We start from the raw sequence: 18,945 nt of genomic DNA, 5'->3' as shown, positions 1-18,945 counted from the left end.
ACATTTCAGCGTCGATCGCCAATAAGAATCAGGCTATATATATGCACTAAAACTCAGAGTTAACATAAAAAAAATTGACCACCCGAAATGAGAAATATTTTTGACCACTGACATTTTGATCTATACTATGACGTACATTATAGGATTAGTATCATATTATTCGTCGTCATTTAGAAGGTTTCCCAAATAAATAGGCCAAGTGTGATTTGAATTTTTATACCACATGTTTCGTACAACAAACTTTAAGTCTTATTGCAGGAACCGAAAACTAGACCGAAGATCTACATACTCGCTGGTGGAAGCTGGATGAGGATTGCGAAATAGCGGGATATTTGCCGGAAGCTTGGCGTTGTCTTAGTCCAGCAGTAGACTACGATAAGTTAAAAAGAGAGATAGATAGAATATGATCGCAATCTTTTTTGCACGTTTAGTTCGTACATTTGCGTTTTATAGCACTATACAAACTACCACGAAAATAAATTTAGAAGTAGTATTTTTATGCCAAACGAATAAATAAGCAATCGAGATACATAATAAGGTTTCAAATTTTACCATTTTGCGCATAGAACCCTAATTACAGGCGTTTCAAAAGATCTCTTTTAAGTATAGAACATTACTTCAAAAATCATACTCATTTGAAACTTGCTAACTGAAAGGTTTGCACCATGTACGATATAATTGATAAAGTGATTGTGATTACTGGTGGAGCAAATGGAATAGGAAAATGTTTAGTACAGGAATTTTTAAAAGAAAAAGCAAAGGTACTCTTGAAGCAATCTTTTATTTTATTTAGAATTCTTATTTATTTTCCTCTTATTCGTGTTAGTTATATTTAAAAAGTGCACAAAATGTATTCTTTATGTTATTGCACTATATCTTTCCTTGTTATTTAAGTTGAGCTGAACAGAAGTAAACTGTTTAAAAAATAAAACTACATTGATCATATTCTTCTACACTTATTATTTTACAGTACGTAGCATTCATTGATATAGATGACGTCGCAGGAAAAGAATTTGAAAAGGAAATTGAATTAAAGTATGGTAATGGAAAAGCAAAGTTTTTTAAATGTGATGTAACAAAACTAAACCAATTGTATGATGTTTTTGATGAAATTGCGAAGGAAAATGAATACATCGATATAGTTGTAAACAATGCTGGGATTGCTGTTGAATCTCCTGAGATGTTTGTGAAAGAGATTGAGGTTAACTTTGTAAGTATTATTAATAAAAAATAATGTATACAAATTTAGACGTCCATTACACTGGCAAATTATCTGCAATACTTTTTTGCACTAAATGAATAAAATTAGCTGTGTGGTTACGGCAGTAAGAATATAGCCACAATAGCCATATTTCCGTGGGTGTCGTAAGAAGGAGGGATAATACAGTTCTACTACTACCTTGGAATTTAAAAAGCCGACCAATGGCGGGATATCCATCCAGCTGCTGGCAGCTTGAAATACACAGGTCAAAAACGGGCAGTAGCTTCTTCAGTGCGACAAAACCAGCCCTGCGGTCACCAGCCCTCTCACCCAGCGTGGTGACTCTGTGCAAAACACATGAGTTCACACCATTTTTGGCACGAACTTGTTTGAGGCCTATGTCCAGCAGTGGACTGTATTAGGCTGAAGTGAGTGAGTGAGTTAGTAAATAAAATTTAGTCTTGATTTTAGTTGTTTATCCTAGCGGACATTCGCTATTAGTGGCAACCTTGTTTGTTTAAGTTGAAGACTACAGTAGAAGTATGTTTTAAATAATTTACAAATAATACTTGCTTTCAGACTTCGGTAGTCTCGTCTTCTCTTAAAGCTTTAGAGATTATGCGTGTTGATCATGGAGGGAAAGGAGGTACAATAATCAATATCTCTTCAATCGCAGCTCTATCAAGGAATATTGGACATCTTCATATATATGCAGCGACTAAAAAAGCTATACTCTGTTTCAGCAATAGAATTGGAGTAATTTTTTCTTTTAAAAATATTAGTTTTTTTCTTTCAATAATTTCAGATCAAAAAATTCACATACTAATTTTCTTTACTTTATTTTGCTTCCTTGATTTTTTTTTTTTTTATTTTAATAGGAGACTCATTATCCTCGTACAAATGTACGTGTGATGACTACATGCTTCGGGTTGACTGATACTCAATTAGTACGCAATTGTGTAGAGTTCGACGAAATTGCTAATGAAAATATCGAACAGCTTGCAGCATTTATTTCTAACAAGAATGTATTTCAAAGGTATGAACATATTCAGTATAATTTTAAGCTTAACAATATTATTATGTGCCCTAAGATTTTTGATGACGTGTTGACGCAACGGTCACAGCAGGGGTTTGTGGTTGTTGCGCTAGTGGTTGCGGGTTCAATACCCGCACATGACAAATATTTGTATTGGTCATACAGGTTTCTGTGGTCTGGGTGTTTGTGCAGTCCTCGTGTATCTCCTCACCTCGGAGAGCACGTTAAGGAATATATCCGCTAACCCGCATAGGAGCAGCGTGATGGATTAAGCTCTGATTCTTCTCCTACGCTATGATTTTTATCAATTCGAATAATTCTTAAACTAGCATCACAGGTAGCTTGCAATTTAACATGCAATTTAACTTGACTTCCATCTTATTTAATAATACGAGTACTTTCATCTGCCGTTAAAATTCTTACGTTTCATTAATTTTACTTGGGCGCCTCAAATTGCTAAGGTTCAACGACAGGAGGCAAGTTTCACTTGAACGTTAAAATAACCCCTCTTTAATCCAAATCTTCCTGGCTGACTCTTTAGCCTTTATTGTTAGTCTATGATGAATGAATTGATATACATATTATTTTATAAATGTAATAAGTATAATCAATTTAAAATACCAAGGTTTGTAGTAGACAGATAACAAAACGATAAATTAAAAATAATATAGTATTATATATAATAGTATACGCACAATTATATTCAACATGAAAATAGAAATGCCAAAAGCGAAAGACAGTCATCATCATTGTCAATTTTTAAATCGTAAAACTGCTTTATGGCCTAATGAGATCCATCTACTCTCAGTGAAGTAGCATGGTAAATGCAGCTGGATTCTTCAAGAAAGAGCTCAAATTTTTGTCTAGTTTATCGAGATCTTTGTCGTCGTCTAGTGATGGTCTTCCATTACAGCATATAGACTTTCTTCATAGACTTTTGACATTCAATATGTCTTATATAAAATGATATAGGATCGTATTATACACATTTGCAATTATTTTTTTAAATATATTAGGTAGATTTAATTTGAAAACTAGTTATTGACATTTTGTTTGTTTATAATTACAGCGCTGAAGATGTTGCTAAAGGAGTAGTGGAGTGTTACAAGGTTGGTAAAAGCGGTAGCACTTGGTTAATTAATAAAGAAGTTTTGGAAATCACTGACAAAGTTATAGAGGCTGATGATATTTTGGCAGCAAACATTGTTATGTAAATTATGATTGCTTACTCTGAAAGTTACAGATCAACAGTTATTTTTATAGAAATAAATATGTTTGTTACTTTACAATAATTATTTTTTCTGACGCGCTCATGGTCAATGCTAAGCACTAAAATGTACTTAATTTTAAGGAATTTATGTCGACGGTAAGAATAGACTTTAAATTTATCGTTAAAAAGATGTTGGTGATAACACAAAAAAGTGCTTTTATAGGTTATTAAAAATAAACGCTATTTGCATCTATGAAAAAAAATTAGATTTTACTTTTATTACCTACTTGCATTTTCTTAATACTCACAATAAATATGTTTAACTAAGTTTATTACTACTGCTTCAAGAAAGAAATCAAAATTTCATGTGTTTACTTTAGTCTAGCTTTTCTCGCGACTATATAATGTTGTCATAGACAGACCAATAATTTTGATGTTGGAGTTTGTTTACTTGTCTATAATAAAAATATATGTTTAAAAGTTACTTTGAGTTTGTTTTTTTTTAAAAGAAAACTCGTCATTCAATTCATAGTTTATATAAAACCAGGTACCAGATTTTACCTTCGTCTTTCCAAAAAATGATTGATAAAACCGCATTATCTGAAAAATCGTTTTCTGAAAAACCTTCCAAGTTTAAGATGTTCGCAAGCTAGTTTGTTATTAGTGTATATGCATAGCACAAATGAATGATTTTGCTATAAAATTTGATCAGGAGCTATTAATGTGACTCCAAAATAAATTAACAATATGTTATACAGAACTGTCGTTTTAGCACAAGCTACGCGGATATATCATAATGAAGAAAATTTACTAAAACAGTAATGAAAAACAACTTGTAAGGCAAAACATCTGTTTTTATACCTCTATTAATCTAGCAAACAAGTTTACGGCTCCCTAAATACTCGGTTATCATAGTCTAGGACACCTGCTAATCCTGCTACACCAGGAGAATAGAACGCATTCACAGGACTCAGAACAGGACGCTGGCCTTTGGTTAATCACGCTCTTAATCAAGGTTATATCCACAGGAACATAACCTTGATTTAGAGTAATATTATTTGGCGCTCATCTTCTCTAAGGTTGAGTAGGTAGATAGAGTTTGTAACAATGAGATTTAGTGTTTTAAAGTACAGCTTATCTATACATACAATACATATATATAAATAAAATTTAGGTAGATATTTAACTATATATATATAATTTTATATAGTTATTTACACGACACTAAAGCACAAACAAACGATTTTAAAGATTTTTGGTTATCTTTCTGTCTTTCTGTTTGTTCGAGTTGATCTCCGGAAAAAAATAAATAGATTTTTATGGCACTTTCTTTTTACTTTTTATCTCGAAATTCGATTCGACTCGGGATTTTCGCGGGAAAAACCGAGTTTACCGCACTCAAGTACCTCCCTCCTAGATAGATATAAGATAATAAAACCTTTTTTTAAATTAAAGATGACAATTTATGCAAGTAAAAATAATTAAAATCACAGAATAAGATAAAGTTGATCACATGGAATACATATACTTTTTTCCATAATTCCTGCGGGAGAGACTGTCCAGATAGAATTTCCCACGCGAATGATGTCGCGGATTTAGCTAGTACACCAATACACTGAGACAATAAGAGCCTCTTAGTTTTAAATTTTTCCGGTAAACTAGTTTTATCTTCTCCATTAATCAAAGCACCTATATTGTAGAATAAAAATATTTTTATTTCTTAGGGTTTCTTATCAACACCATTTGTGTAAACGTAGTTATTCGTATTTTGATAACGATGATATATGTGTGTCCGTGTGTGTGCTTTCTTATTATATATCGAACCTTGTATTTTTTATTTTTTCTATTTGGCCTAAAGATCGACTAAGAGACAAATACTAGGCATCAAGTTCACCTTTGTTTCCATTTATTTTTAATACGTTATTATTCACTAAAAAGTTCTACCAAATCATTATGTAACTTGGTCGTAAACAAGCGTACGGCTCACCTGATGGTAAGCAATTATCGTAGCTTATAAACGTCTGCAACACCAGAAGCATCGCAAACGCGTTGCTAACCCTATTCCCAATTCCCCTTAAGAGCTATATGAGCTATGGCCATCTTACTCACCAATAGAAACACAACACTGCTTGAAAACAGCATTATTTAGCTGCGATCTTCTGTAAGGTCAAAATACTATCCCAGTCGGGCTGCTCCGTATTTTGAGCAGGAAATTTCCTGCTGTACCCCCCGCGTACCTCAGTTAAAAAATATGTTTATTTTTGACTACATTGTTATTTTTCATCTGTGTTACTTTGGACTTTGGCATATTCCCGATATTTCGGCATTGTTGCAGGTGTCATGGTCACGGGTGACGACCGTTACACCTGAGTTCCAAAATATTAATCGCGATAACTTTTTGGTTGGATATATTAGACTTGATCAAAAAATTAACTATGCTAAAAAATTTTGAACGTTCAGAAAATATACGACATATTCTACGATTTTTGATTTCTTCAGGTCAGTTCTACTTAAAAAAAAAAAAAAAAAAAAACTTTGTATAGTGGAACAATACGCGAACTTAGTTCACACTCCAGTAATTTATTTTTCATATATAAGTTCTTAGTGCTAAAACTACGAACATTTTAGAAGTAATTTTACGAAATTAAACGCATGGCATTTGATTAGCACATTCGTGTAGCCCTTATTAGTTTCGTATAGAATTTCCAGTTAGACCAGTTCTAAATAAGAATTAACCTCAACGTTATTAAGGTCTATCGTCATGAAGTACATTGAAACTATAAAAAGTGCATATAAATTAAACACAGAAATATTAAGTCCAATATTTAATCTTAATCCAATTTTTTTGAAATTATTTACTTATCGTCAATTTCTTTTTTTTTTTCATACCGTATTAAGTACTTACAATCTCGGAGCTCCACTTTTCTTTCGCTTTGTTTTAGTATAGAGATAAAATTATAATTTCATCACAATATATTCATAATAATGACGACCGCTCTGATGAAATGGTGAGTGTACCGTGTGGCGGTGGCTAAACACCGAATGTCGCGGTAAACTTGTGTTCATACAAATATTTATTTCCCGTCTGGTTGTTAGTCCTTATGGATCTCCTCACCGTGCCTCACGTTAAGTTGTCGGTTCCGGTTGTTAACATGTACACCTGATAGCGATCGTTACTTATAGTAGGGAATATATCCGCCAACCCGCATTGGAGCAGCGTGGTGGAATAAGCTCTGATCCTTCTCCTACATGGGGAATGAGGCTTATGTCCAGCAGTGGGATATTCATAATAATAGATATTATAGATAGATATTATTTACTTTGATTATGTGTGTTTTTTTCTTTTTGATAAAAATTCTGGTTACAACTACGAGACGGAAAAATAAAATCGTGCCGACTTCGCAAGTATGCTAGTAATTATGATCTTTTTAAAATCTGTTATATAACTTACAATGTACGTAAGTATGTATTCATACATGAATGTTTGATAGGGTGGAATATTGTAACTCAATTTGAAAAATAAATCTTTAACCGATTGAGCTGAAACTTTGTATAAAAGTTTAACTTGGATGAAGATGCATGTTTAGTTATGTGACGTCATTTCAAATCCAACATGGCGTCCATACTCCTACAATATGAGCATTAAATAATTTTGTTTGCTACCAAACGAAAAAACCTATTTCAATTACATCGACAAGTAATACAATGTAAGTAAAAGAAAAAATTAATAAACGCACTAGTCGTCACTACGATTTTCAAGGGTTCCCATTGATTTCTCTAGTACCATGGTATATGTCATTTCCAACAAAAAAAAATAATTATCAAAATCGGTTCATAAACGACGAAGTTATCCCCGAACATACATAAAAATATATACGGTCGAATTGAGTAACCTTCTCCTTTTTTGAAGTTTGTTAATAAAGGAACTTGCTGAGAATACCTCGAAACATGAAGTTACTTCACTCTAAATCTAATATGGTGGTGTTTTATAGATGGCGGACTAGTTATTTTTATGCATTCCTACAATATAAATAATAAATGAAAGAGTTTTCTTAGACTAACCCAAAAAACATGTGAATAAGAAAGTGGCGGTACTCTTAATCCAATATAATGGACTTGTAAAACTTTTTATGATTTCTTACATTACCTGTGTATAAATGAAAAAAAAAAATGATTTTAGTCTGAATCCAATATGACTGATACCCATAGATGGCGGACTAAGTGTTTTATGCTTTCCTACAATATGTGTACCAAATGTACGGGCTTGCTGAGAGTAACTTGAAAAAGTGACCTTACTTTAAATCCTATATGGCCGACTTGTATAGATAGCGGAGTAATTTTCGGTCGGCGGAATAAGATTTCGGTCGATAGCGACCGGCCGATTTGCCACCTGAGCTATTATAACTTTACTGACAAGTGCGAAATTTACCTTCGTATTCTAACGATATTGTAGCCATTTTTTCATTGTTTAAAAACTGAGATAAAACGACATTTTCTAAAAATAAATCCTAGCTATATTTATTTATTTCCCCCAAAATCCCCTGCATACTAAATTTCATGAAAATCGTTGGAGCCGTTTTCGAGATTCCGAATATATATATAGAAAACGCATATAACTAAAGTTGCATATCAGTTTTAATTAAAACCTTAGCACACATTTGTATAACTTTCGTAATATGCGTTTTCTTTAATTATTGTTATGCAACTTAGGATATCTAAGTACACATATAACCTGTTTAATAAAATGAAACATATATTTGGAATAAAAATCGTCTATAAATTAAGGGTTATCAGGGGATGATATACAAAAAAAGAAAAAAAAAACAATAAATTACTTTAATCGCAACAATATATTTGTTTAAAACTTTCGTTATTAAAATATATAATCTTATAAATGTAATCTTAATATAATCTAATCTTATAAATCTTAAATCTATTAGCGTAACGTACGTAATGTAACAAAAGTTTACTTATTAATTAAGTTCAACGTTCTGAAATATTGTCAATATGACATTAGATATTACATAATTTTTTTTGCTCGGAAACAAAAAAAAAAATACAATCGAATTGAGAACCTCCTTTTTTGAATTCGAATCCAGAAAAAATATGAGAATGGCAACCCGCTTATAAAGCAAACTTACGGGTATTCTAATATATGTAGTAACCTATCGTCATCAGTCATCAGTTATCCTATATGTTGTAAGAGTAGCATTCAAATTCTCGAGTAATACCAACGCGCAGTTGTACACGAACGTTGAGGAGAACGGACGAAATGAACGTTAAAAATAAAGTTTTTCTGATAACTGGTGCGGCGACCGGCATCGGCGCTGGTGTGACTCGTGCTTTAGTGCAAGCGGGGGCTAAGGTAAAAAATAATTATTTGAACTTTTTTTTAATAACGTAAATATAGCACAAAAATTAAGTGACAAATGTTTTGTATGTAAGACGTCGTTTTTTGTAAACCTTTGTTTGTTTGTGTGTTAATATCAGTATTAATAGAATCATTTAAAATATTAAAAAAAAAAAAACTACAAAATAGTTAAAATTAATATCAAACTTTATATGTTACTGAATCTTTATACTTTAAATCCTTATTTTAATATAAAGTAACTATTACTAATTGTATAAAAAATTCGAATAAAGTAAAAGTAAAAAAGGGTAGTTAAAAATATTTTACATATTATAATGAAATAACTTTTTGGGATTTTATCGCGGTTTATTAAGTTTTTTAAATGCGCGACGTTTCGGATACTTTACTGCAACTATAGTCACGGGGGAGTAGGTACTACTGATTTTTAACGTATATCAAGTTGTCAAAAACAAAAATTAGTTTTAAACTTAAAATTTTGTTGACTGATTTTGAATTATCTCATATTGTTTATTCAAATTTTATAGTTAACTAGCTGACCTGGCGAACTTCGTATCACCTTATTTTTTTCTGAAATATAATAATAACATAATATATCAAAATAAAATATAGCCTATCTTTTAAGTTGGATCAAACTGCACACGGTGTGCAAATTTGACTAAAATCGGTTAAGTAGTTTAGGAGTCCATTGAGGACAAACATTGTGACACGAGATTTATATATATTAAGATATATTTTTATCATTATGTTTTAGTTAACATTCTTGTAAAATGTGTGTTTAACTTTGATTGTCACTGTTTATTTAAGTATATTTATATTTGGAAGTAGTTGTCTTCATTAGTAAAACGACGATTCCAATATTATTACCCAACGTTGTTGTGTATGCACATGGATTAAAAGTTTCATACACCTTTTAATAATTAATTTATAAAACACCGTAATAATCTAATTCAGACTTGTTATACATAATTATAATTAAGTTTAGATATACAACCACACCCATCTATTTAAGTGTTCGAAGTTTGGAAATCAAATATTTTTTGGGTGATTTTACACGTAAACTTTGTAATAAATAGTTATGAAATATTTATTACTTAAAATTATTATTAATAGTAAATTAATTCGAGTTCAAATTAGTCTGAAAGAATTATATGAGTTCGACGTACATTTTTCTAAAATATTATTTTCAGTTTTGCTAGCGTATTACTTTCGTAGTTATTTTTATTTTATTTTTATTTGGGAAACATACAAATATAACAACACTCATTCAATAATAAGATATAAAAATAACATCATTCAATCAAGATTCCACACAAAATTATTACAAATATTTGACAACCATAAATAAAAATAATAATAAAAACAGAAAGTAAAATTAAATAATATATTTACAAAAATCATAAAGAAAAATTAATAATACACAATAAAATTATAATCACTTCATTAATCGTGACCTTTAAAGTACCTTTTCATGGTTGGTTTACATTTTATCTCACGGCTCCCTGAATACAGTATAGAATCAGATGATATAATAATAACAAGGCTTTCAGTGCGGCTTAAACTGCGTTGCTTTCTATGGTTTTCAGATAAGTTGGTGTTGTAGATACGGCTCCTATTCTATTAATCTCTGGTTATTATGTACAATATAGGTAGATTTTTTTTATCGGAGGTTAAATTTTTGCTACCACAATTTTTTTTTTATTTAAATTGATCCCGAAATCACTGTGCTACATTTAACAACCTCACTCTTAAGCTTTATACTAATATATATAAGTAATAACTGCTAGGAAGAGATAATAAACCATTTTATCAGAAATTATGACTATCATTTATATTGGTTTTTCAGAGTGTAGCAGTACTAGATGTAAACGTAGATGCCGGAGAAGCATTACAAAAGGAATTGAATGTAAAGCATGGAGCTGATAAGGTATTGTTTATTAAATGCGATGTTACACAAGATTTAGACTCGGCATTTGACGAAGCAATGAAACAACTTGGTTATATCGACGTTTTGATAAACAATGCCGGAATAATGAATGATGCTCCCGATATTTATGAAAAACAAATAGCGGTTAATGTGGTAAGTTATTTTTTGTTAATGAAACAAATCGAACTTAATCAAATCTAGAATATAATTTAAATAATTAACACTTTTACGCTTCCTAATCACTGCAGCTATATCGTGTTCTACACTTAAAGATTGTTAGAAAAAAATCGTTCTTTAAGCGATAAGATTGCCTTTGTACATATTTTTCTGTATGATTACTGTATATGTTTATATTTTGGTGTACAATGAAAAATAAATGAATGAATAACTCTGATCTTAAATCATTACAAATACACATAACAAAACATAGAAGAGGTATTTTTGTCAATTTCTGTATGAATCAACGAATAATTTCGCGCAAAAAGTGAAAGTAAAAAAGTCAATTTAGAAAAGAAACGTGCTCAAATTTCGTAGTGTTTCGTAAAATTTCTCCATTTAAATCATATTTGATAATATTTTACTTGTTTAATTATTTCATCAACATTCAATTGTAACGTTATTAGATCGATATAAACACATTCAAAGAATACTTAAATGATTGTGCCTTATTTATAATAACAAAGTAAAGCTGTCAGAAATGTTACAAATTCATATATTTAAATCACGTATTGAAGTTATTCCTCGTACACAGACAGGAAGAAATAATGCTTATTTTTAAAATGCACGATGTGACGATACACCTAGGCGATGCTTTATAGTGCAGTCTTACTAAATAATAATAGTTTTAAATGATTTAAAACATGCTTCAATTTCAAACTGACACATTCTTATTTTTTTTTAAAGGTCTTATTGACTTATTTTACACAAGGACGTAACATATAAATATTTTACTCAGTTACTGGAAAGTATTGGCAGAGATAGCGGTAATAGCAATAATTTTGCAACTGATGAAACTGGAATTTTCCAAATGTTATGTATTGTTACAATTTTTTATTGTAAGTAAAACGCTCGGAAAAAAAGATTTCATCAATTCATTTTTTCCCAAATCTAGAAACTTAGTATTTTACCTTTGTGCAGGATATAAAAAAGCCACCATAAATGTATATTGTATTGTCTGTGGAAAAATTTTTGTTATTTAAATTTTGATCTTGTTTCGTTGCTCATGTTTATACTTACTCTATTGAATATCATATTTTGTGATTGAAAAGGTATTGGTACTTTGCGAAATCGTTGAATAGTTACCTAAATTGCTTAGTCTTCAGATACTTGGTACTGTGAATTTGTAAATTACACTGATATGATTGTATTGTAACAAATTTAATACTTAAGATATTTGTAATTACACGTAGATTTTAGATTCGAATCATTACATTTTCTTGTAGATTTTTAGTATCAGTTTCAAGTAATTTTATATTCATCAGCTATTTTTTAACGATATGTGGGATTGTAACTTTAGAAATTTAATGGAAGCTCAAAAGATGATAGTTCTTTAAGTGGTTGAATCCTTTAATAACTACTTCGTGTATTGCTAAGCATATTTCACATAAGAAATTGTGTAGCATCCAGACGAACGAACAATGTATGTAAGTGGACTTTGATCTGAGGAAACTGATTCTTTATTCCTCTTTATGTAACGTCTTTTAAATCTTTGAAACTATTGTTACTCATTATGTTTCACGTGTTGACTTACAAACGAAATTTTTTACGTAACTGAACATGAAAAATAAATACTTGTGGTTTTAGCTTAGAACCCCAAGGACTATTTATTCTAAGGAAGGTTTTAAAGTTTTCATACTACTACAACGTATTGAATATATCGATAAATAAGTAAATTAAAATTATGTGGTGTCATGGGACACCAAGTAGGAACGAAGTTCCTTCGGATAGTATAGAAGCAACACAATTTGAAAAAAAAGATGAATTTTATATATATTTTCTAGTTCTTGATTATTTTTTTTTAATTTTGTTGATTGGTTTTTAACTAAGTACATAAAAGTATTTAGGAAATTTAGTATTTTAGAAAATAACAAATACCGTAAAATAAAATAAATAAATAATAATAATAATAATAATTCAAACTATTAAGTGAAATAAAAAAACATGTCTTTATTTATTTTTGTAGACAGTATAAAATTACATAAATAATTTAAAAAAAGTTTACTAGTAATAGTTTTAGTTGTACAAAGGTCATATTATTCAGTCGTGTGACTGATATTACGTCACTTCCGTTATATATTTTTCTTACGGTTTTAGTATCACATTTTTTTCAATTCGGTCGCTCATGCCAATTGTCAAGCCTGCCGTAAGAAACTTCGTTCCAAAAAAAGTCTATGGTTAAGAAATAATATTATAAACAATAAATTTTAACAAAAATATTTACCAATATCCCAAAAAAATACGAATTTATGAATGAAGTACTTCAAAGTAAAATAAATAAATAATAAATACACACAAACCTAGTTATATAAAAAAAAATCTAGAGTGCTATCATCATGTCTATTGTAGTGCCTCATCTGATTACTTTGAGTATTTAAACAGCCTACTTGATAAGGCAATAAAGATAGTCTGAAGTATACCTTAGGAATAGGAACATGTTATCTGATGAGTAGGCAATTAAATAAATCAGCACTAAACACTTCAAACTTCGTCACAATATTAAAAAATATATATACAAATATGGTCCTTAAAAGTTACTGTATAAAACATGTTATAAAAAAAATTTTGACTTGTGATACGTAATGCAGTAAACGATTAGACAAGCAATTTCGTGATCACATTCTAAATCGCAGAAATGTAATTACCACAGACAGCACCAAATTGTATAAACTACGTCGGGTCAGATAGAAAAAAAATTGTGAATCCACTTGCATTAAATTTAATTTTCCTTATTTTCAGACAGCATTAATAAAAGGGTCGCTAAAGGCTTACGATTGGATGCGTAAAGATAAAGATGGCAAAGGCGGTACAATCATCAACATTTCATCAATAGTAGCCCTGGTTCAAAATCACCTATTACCCGTGTACAGCGCAACGAAGAGCGCTGTGCTACAATTCAGTAACTGTTTGGGTGTAAGTAGGAATAAATTCTTATTTATAACTTGACCTTGTATAATTATGACTTGATCATAAGTCGTACGATTTCATTTTCTACTACTTTTGTGACCGATTATACTGTTTTCATATTAACTTGGTTTTAAGAATTAGGTTATATATGGTTCTGATTATCGTGATTATAATTTTGTTGTACGCCTTGTTACATAACATTTTTACTATTTTTACTATTTGTAATATGCACACATAAGACAGTTCCACTACCACCTTGGCACTTAAAAAGCCGACCGATGGCGGGATAACCGTCCAACCGCTGGCTTTGAAATACACAGGCCGGAGACGGGTAGCAGCGTCTTCGGTGCGACAAAGCCAGCCTTGCGGTCACTAACTCGCCTGCCCAGCGAGGTAACTATGGGCAACACACATGAATTCATTCCATTTTTGACGCGAACTTGTGGAAGCCTACATCCAGCAGTGGACTGCGATAGGCTGAAGTGATGATGATGATGATGTAATACGCCGATTAACATGTAATTTTGTGTAGAGATTGAGTTATCATGTTACTATAATACTGGAATATAAACACAGGAATAAGGATTCGACGATGGTATTATGTTTTACTGTTAACACTAACTAGTAATATTCTGATTCTTACTAACATTCCACTCCGGTGTCGCTCATTTGACTGGTTTTTACGAGTCTATACTGTACACTTTTTGACGGTGATATCATAGATTGAGGATATGTATTAACAGCTTGAGGGATGGATTAGGGAGGATCTTTAATAGTAATTAAACAGTCGAAGAAATGTAACATTTTCTATTAAAAAAATAGTCCATATAGTGTAGTCAACAGAATTAATGTAAAATTAGTTTTGTAAAAAGATTTTAAAACCACCACAGTTTTTATTATGATAACCTACTTGAGGTATCGAAATAAAAAAGAACAATACATTAAATTGCTTTCTTTTAGACAAACACGAGAACTAAACATTGAATGACTAAACTTGATCTAGTTGTAGTAAGTATATGATTAACTTAATTAAGTTATTGATCACAACTCTACAATCTTTATTTATTTTGTTGCAGAAACAAGAAAATTATTCTCGAACGTCAGTTCGTGTGATCGCGATTTGTTTCGGAGTTACCGAGACTAACTTAATACGTGGAAAGGTCGGATGCATTGATAAAGAATTAGAGGAAATAATGGCTGCTGCTTTAGAAAAATCTCCTACTCAAAGGTATAGTTTTAAAATAGATTTAGACATTTTATATTCTCTTTTATGACTACCGTAATTATTTTTATAGAAAAAGGGATTTTATTAAAACAATTATTTATTTATAAGTAAGTGGTAAACTCATAACACAAGACAATGTATGTAGTCTTAGATAATTGCACTACGTCAAAATGATATAGAGACCACATTGGTTTTTATGTAGTTGGTATAATTTACGTTGCTTGAAAATTTATTATAATTATTACAAAAATATCGTTAGAATACGATATACGAACGTGAAAAAAACTACATGGGTCTAGATTTCTCTATAAGAAAACATCTCGTAATAACAGTCCTTGATAATTTCTTATCAGTCATCTGTACGCCAACAATTTAATACAGTTAGATCAATAAACATGGCATATATGAAGTGTAATACCGTCATGAGGCAGAGTTGTGTACAAGATAGCTATGATCCAACTTCATATTATTGTTTCTCACTTGCATTTGCATTGGCAATCTTAAAATTATAAATAAAAAATGTCGTAATTCTTTCTTATATGTTAAAGTATAATATGACCTCTCTTAAAAAGTCTATAATGAACATTAACTTTAAGATCATATGTTATAATAATATATAATAGAACTGTCCTCTATATTGTGTAGAATGCTAGCCAAGCCATTACTCCTAATTAATAATAATAGTGTGTAATGGAAATCGTAGGTAAGCTCGAAGTAAACAACTTTGCGTTTCAATTTTTTTTTACGACATTTTATTTTAACTTGAGGGCGAGATCATTTACGTCTACGATTAAATAAAATTGACGCTTTAAAGTTTTACTGCATAAGAAAACGGCGTATATTTGTATATTATATTATGATTAATATATTTTTTATTTGGAAATCATATCAATTAGTGATCTTTTAAATAAATATTTGCACTTACATATATGTTTGTAACTCCACAGCGTGGATTCGGCCGTCCAAGGACTTTTAACGGCATTCGAAAGCGGCACAAGCGGCAGCACGTGGTTAATTACAAGGAATAAACCGGCTGAAGAAATAACTAATAATGTTGATAAGGCATTCGATATCTTACGTCAAGGCGTATTTTAATATCTATTTTTACAAGTAATCGTTAGTTCCGGCTTCGTACATGCTTATTATGATGATGCGTATTAAATTTCGTCTCATATAAGCTTATACTAGGCGTTATAGTAAGAAACTTAATCTTATATTTTTAATTACTTATAAACATCGTAAAATAATATTTAGAAAACCGGCTACACGCTCAACAGTATGTATTAGATAGAACAAACTGGTTGGGTCTAGTCTGATGGATTTCATTTGAGAATGTTTTAATGTAGACCTTGTCAATTGATGATGAAACAATCATTGCTTCACATAGATAATATTTTGTTTAATTTTGTATTTTAAATAAAACTTATTGTTCTTTATATTCTGATGTACAAGTTTTTTTTTTTTTAATTTATTATATTTTTAAATAAATATAAAATATCAAATAATGTTTTTATTCCTGTTATACATGGGATGTTTTTTCCTTTTCTATATGATTTTGTAACAAATTATTTAACAATTATTTAATTTATACTACAACTGAGAGTAAAAACTATAAACTATAAATTATTTTCATTACCAAACCATAAATATTACAGATCGAATATTAGGTCTACATTAAGATTTAAATATAAATCTTAGCGTCCCAGAAAAAATGAAAAATTTGATATAATTATTTATTTAAAAGCTTGGTGTCTATATTATTGCAAATTATATTCAAGAGTTTTTAAAAAAAAATACATTACCTACCATAATTAGTTGAATTTTTTTTTGGTACAGAATGAGAAAAAATTCATCATTACAGCCTATCACAGTCCACTGCTGGACATAGGCCTCCATAAGTTAACGCCAAAAATAGCGTGAACTCATGTGTTTTGCCCATAGTCACCACGCTGGGCAGGCGGGTTGGTGACCGCAGTGCTGGCTTTGTCGCACCGAAGACGCTGCTGCCCGTCTTCGGCCTGTGTATTCCAAAGCTAGCAGTTGGATGGTTATCCCGCCACCGGTCGGCTTTTTAAGTTCCAATGTGGTAGTGGAACTGTGTTATCCCTTAGTTGCCTCTTACGACACCCACGGGAAGAGAGGGGGTGGCTAAATTCTTTAGTACCGTAGCCACACAGTACAAAAAATTATAAGACAAAAAATTGTTTTACATTTTTAGGATATTTTCTTCATTTTTTTTTAATAATTCAATTTTTAATATGAATATATAAATTTGATTAATATATATCCACACAGAATATTCTATTCCTAAAGTAAGCGACTTAATACCTAATAGAGCGAGTATAGCTAATTTTTTTGTAATAAAAATATATATAAGTAAAACGTGCAATGAAATATATGTTTACGCCCACATTCGGTGAACGTAGAGTCGCTACAAACTGTGCCAACGCGCAAGTCATTATTTGTCATTATATTGCTAATTGAGGTTACACTATAAATCTTGTAATACAGTGTATATACATATTATATTCTTTATTGCTTAAAATAATGTTACAAATTGGTCATTACATAGGAAGTTTGCGAGGGCGAACTTATCTCTAAAATATATCTCTCCCAGCCACCTATGGTAAACCCGTGGTAAAAGTAGTGAGAGCAAAATAGTGTAATATATGTAGCTAATAAAAAGCCGGCGCTTAATAAATAACATAAAATATTGCTTTTCTGTGTGATTACGGCAGCAAAGAATATAGCCACCCCCTCTCTTCCCGTGGATGTCGTAAGAGGCGACTAAGGATAACACAGTTCCACTACCACCTTAGAACTTAAAAAGCTGACCGATGGCGGATAACCATCCAACTGCTGGCTCTGAAATACACAGGCCGAAGACGGGCAGCAGCGTCTTCGGTGCGACAAAGCCAACCTTGCGGTCACCGGCTCTCCTGCCCAGCGTGGCGACTATGGGCAACACACATGAGTTCACGCCATTTTTAGCGCGAACTTGTGGAGGCAAGTGTGTGTCCAGCAGTGGACTGCGATAGGCTAAAGTGAGTGATTGTTTTTCTTGCTAAAAATATCACTTGAATATAAATAAGTAATTTAAGTCTATTTTGGTTACTTGTTTCATAAATTTTTTTAACCTTCCGTTTTTATTACTGTAAAAATGCATATAGCATATTTTAAGTTACGTCATCAACGGGCTCTAAATTGCTCTTTTTAAACATAATGTATTACGTTTAAACGCTTATCCTACAGGCGATTTATTATATAGAATGACAGTCCTCTGACTCCCCAGTGAATATAGCCCGTGATCAAGTATAGTTTTCTGATTATCGGACAACATACATAAATTCATAACAACATAATACTTGTTTTTGAGTTTGTCTATTACAAACAAACACAAAATCAAATATTTCATTTTTCCAATATTACATAGGAGTCAGAAGGTTACTAATGATATTATGAAATTGAGTTCAAACGGACTATCAGCGTAGTACAATATGTCCAAAATGATATAGTTGTTATCGTCGTTGAGAGTCGCTGTTATACAGCTGATAAACCAACGTTCTGAACAAATATGTGCTAAAAATTAAATATAAGGAACAATAAAATGAAACACATATTGATGCAATAAATAATTTATATTTTAAAAACTTCTTATATCACCCTTACGATTTGTTATTGAATGATTTGAAATTAGTATCTCTGCTTAAGCGGCTATTTTCCATCATTATTGTCTTCCAGGATAACACCTGATTTGAATTATTAATCACATCCGTTATCGGAAACTTACCTTCGTATTTGTTATAAGGTTAAACATCCACAGAACATATAGCGTTTAATAGCAGTATTTAGCAC

At 31.0% G+C, this 18,945-nt stretch overlaps 2 protein-coding genes across 2 annotated transcripts; both read left to right on the top strand.

The window, feature by feature from the left end:
- Positions 1 to 665: 665 nt before the first annotated feature.
- LOC123653865 (15-hydroxyprostaglandin dehydrogenase [NAD(+)]-like) lies at positions 666 to 3,451 on the top strand. The gene is made up of 5 exons (XM_045589843.1): positions 666 to 761; positions 971 to 1,210; positions 1,781 to 1,957; positions 2,080 to 2,252; positions 3,307 to 3,451. Exons 1-5 carry the CDS (start codon positions 666 to 668, stop codon positions 3,449 to 3,451), a joined length of 831 nt encoding a protein of 276 aa, XP_045445799.1.
- Positions 3,452 to 8,658: 5,207 nt separating this feature from the next.
- LOC123654068 (15-hydroxyprostaglandin dehydrogenase [NAD(+)]-like) lies at positions 8,659 to 16,534 on the top strand. The gene is made up of 5 exons (XM_045590029.1): positions 8,659 to 8,812; positions 10,662 to 10,895; positions 13,698 to 13,871; positions 14,942 to 15,093; positions 16,038 to 16,534. The coding sequence occupies exons 1-5, from the start codon at positions 8,720 to 8,722 to the stop codon at positions 16,183 to 16,185; spliced, it is 801 nt and encodes a 266-aa protein (XP_045445985.1). The 5' UTR covers positions 8,659 to 8,719; the 3' UTR covers positions 16,186 to 16,534.
- Positions 16,535 to 18,945: the final 2,411 nt, after the last annotated feature.

This window comes from Melitaea cinxia, chromosome 5, assembly GCF_905220565.1.
Source record: "Melitaea cinxia chromosome 5, ilMelCinx1.1, whole genome shotgun sequence".
Lineage (NCBI taxonomy): Eukaryota > Metazoa > Arthropoda > Insecta > Lepidoptera > Nymphalidae > Melitaea > Melitaea cinxia.
The sequence above is the reverse complement of the archived record's forward strand: the minus strand, read 5'-3'. Positions and strand labels throughout refer to the sequence as shown.

Excerpts from the sequence above, each read along its gene's own strand:
- LOC123654068 (XM_045590029.1), top strand. The coding sequence starts at position 8,720 with ATGAACGTTAAAAATAAAGTTTTTCTGATAACTGGTGCGGCGACCGGC. Across the intron at positions 8,813-10,661 it reads TAGTGCAAGCGGGGGCTAAG|AGTGTAGCAGTACTAGATGT; the intron begins GTAAAAAATAAT and ends TTGGTTTTTCAG. Across the intron at positions 10,896-13,697 it reads AACAAATAGCGGTTAATGTG|ACAGCATTAATAAAAGGGTC; the intron begins GTAAGTTATTTT and ends CCTTATTTTCAG.
- LOC123653865 (XM_045589843.1), top strand. The coding sequence starts at position 666 with ATGTACGATATAATTGATAAAGTGATTGTGATTACTGGTGGAGCAAAT. Across the intron at positions 1,958-2,079 it reads GTTTCAGCAATAGAATTGGA|GAGACTCATTATCCTCGTAC; the intron begins GTAATTTTTTCT and ends TTATTTTAATAG. Across the intron at positions 2,253-3,306 it reads CAAAGGTATGAACATATTCA|CGCTGAAGATGTTGCTAAAG; the intron begins GTATAATTTTAA and ends TTATAATTACAG.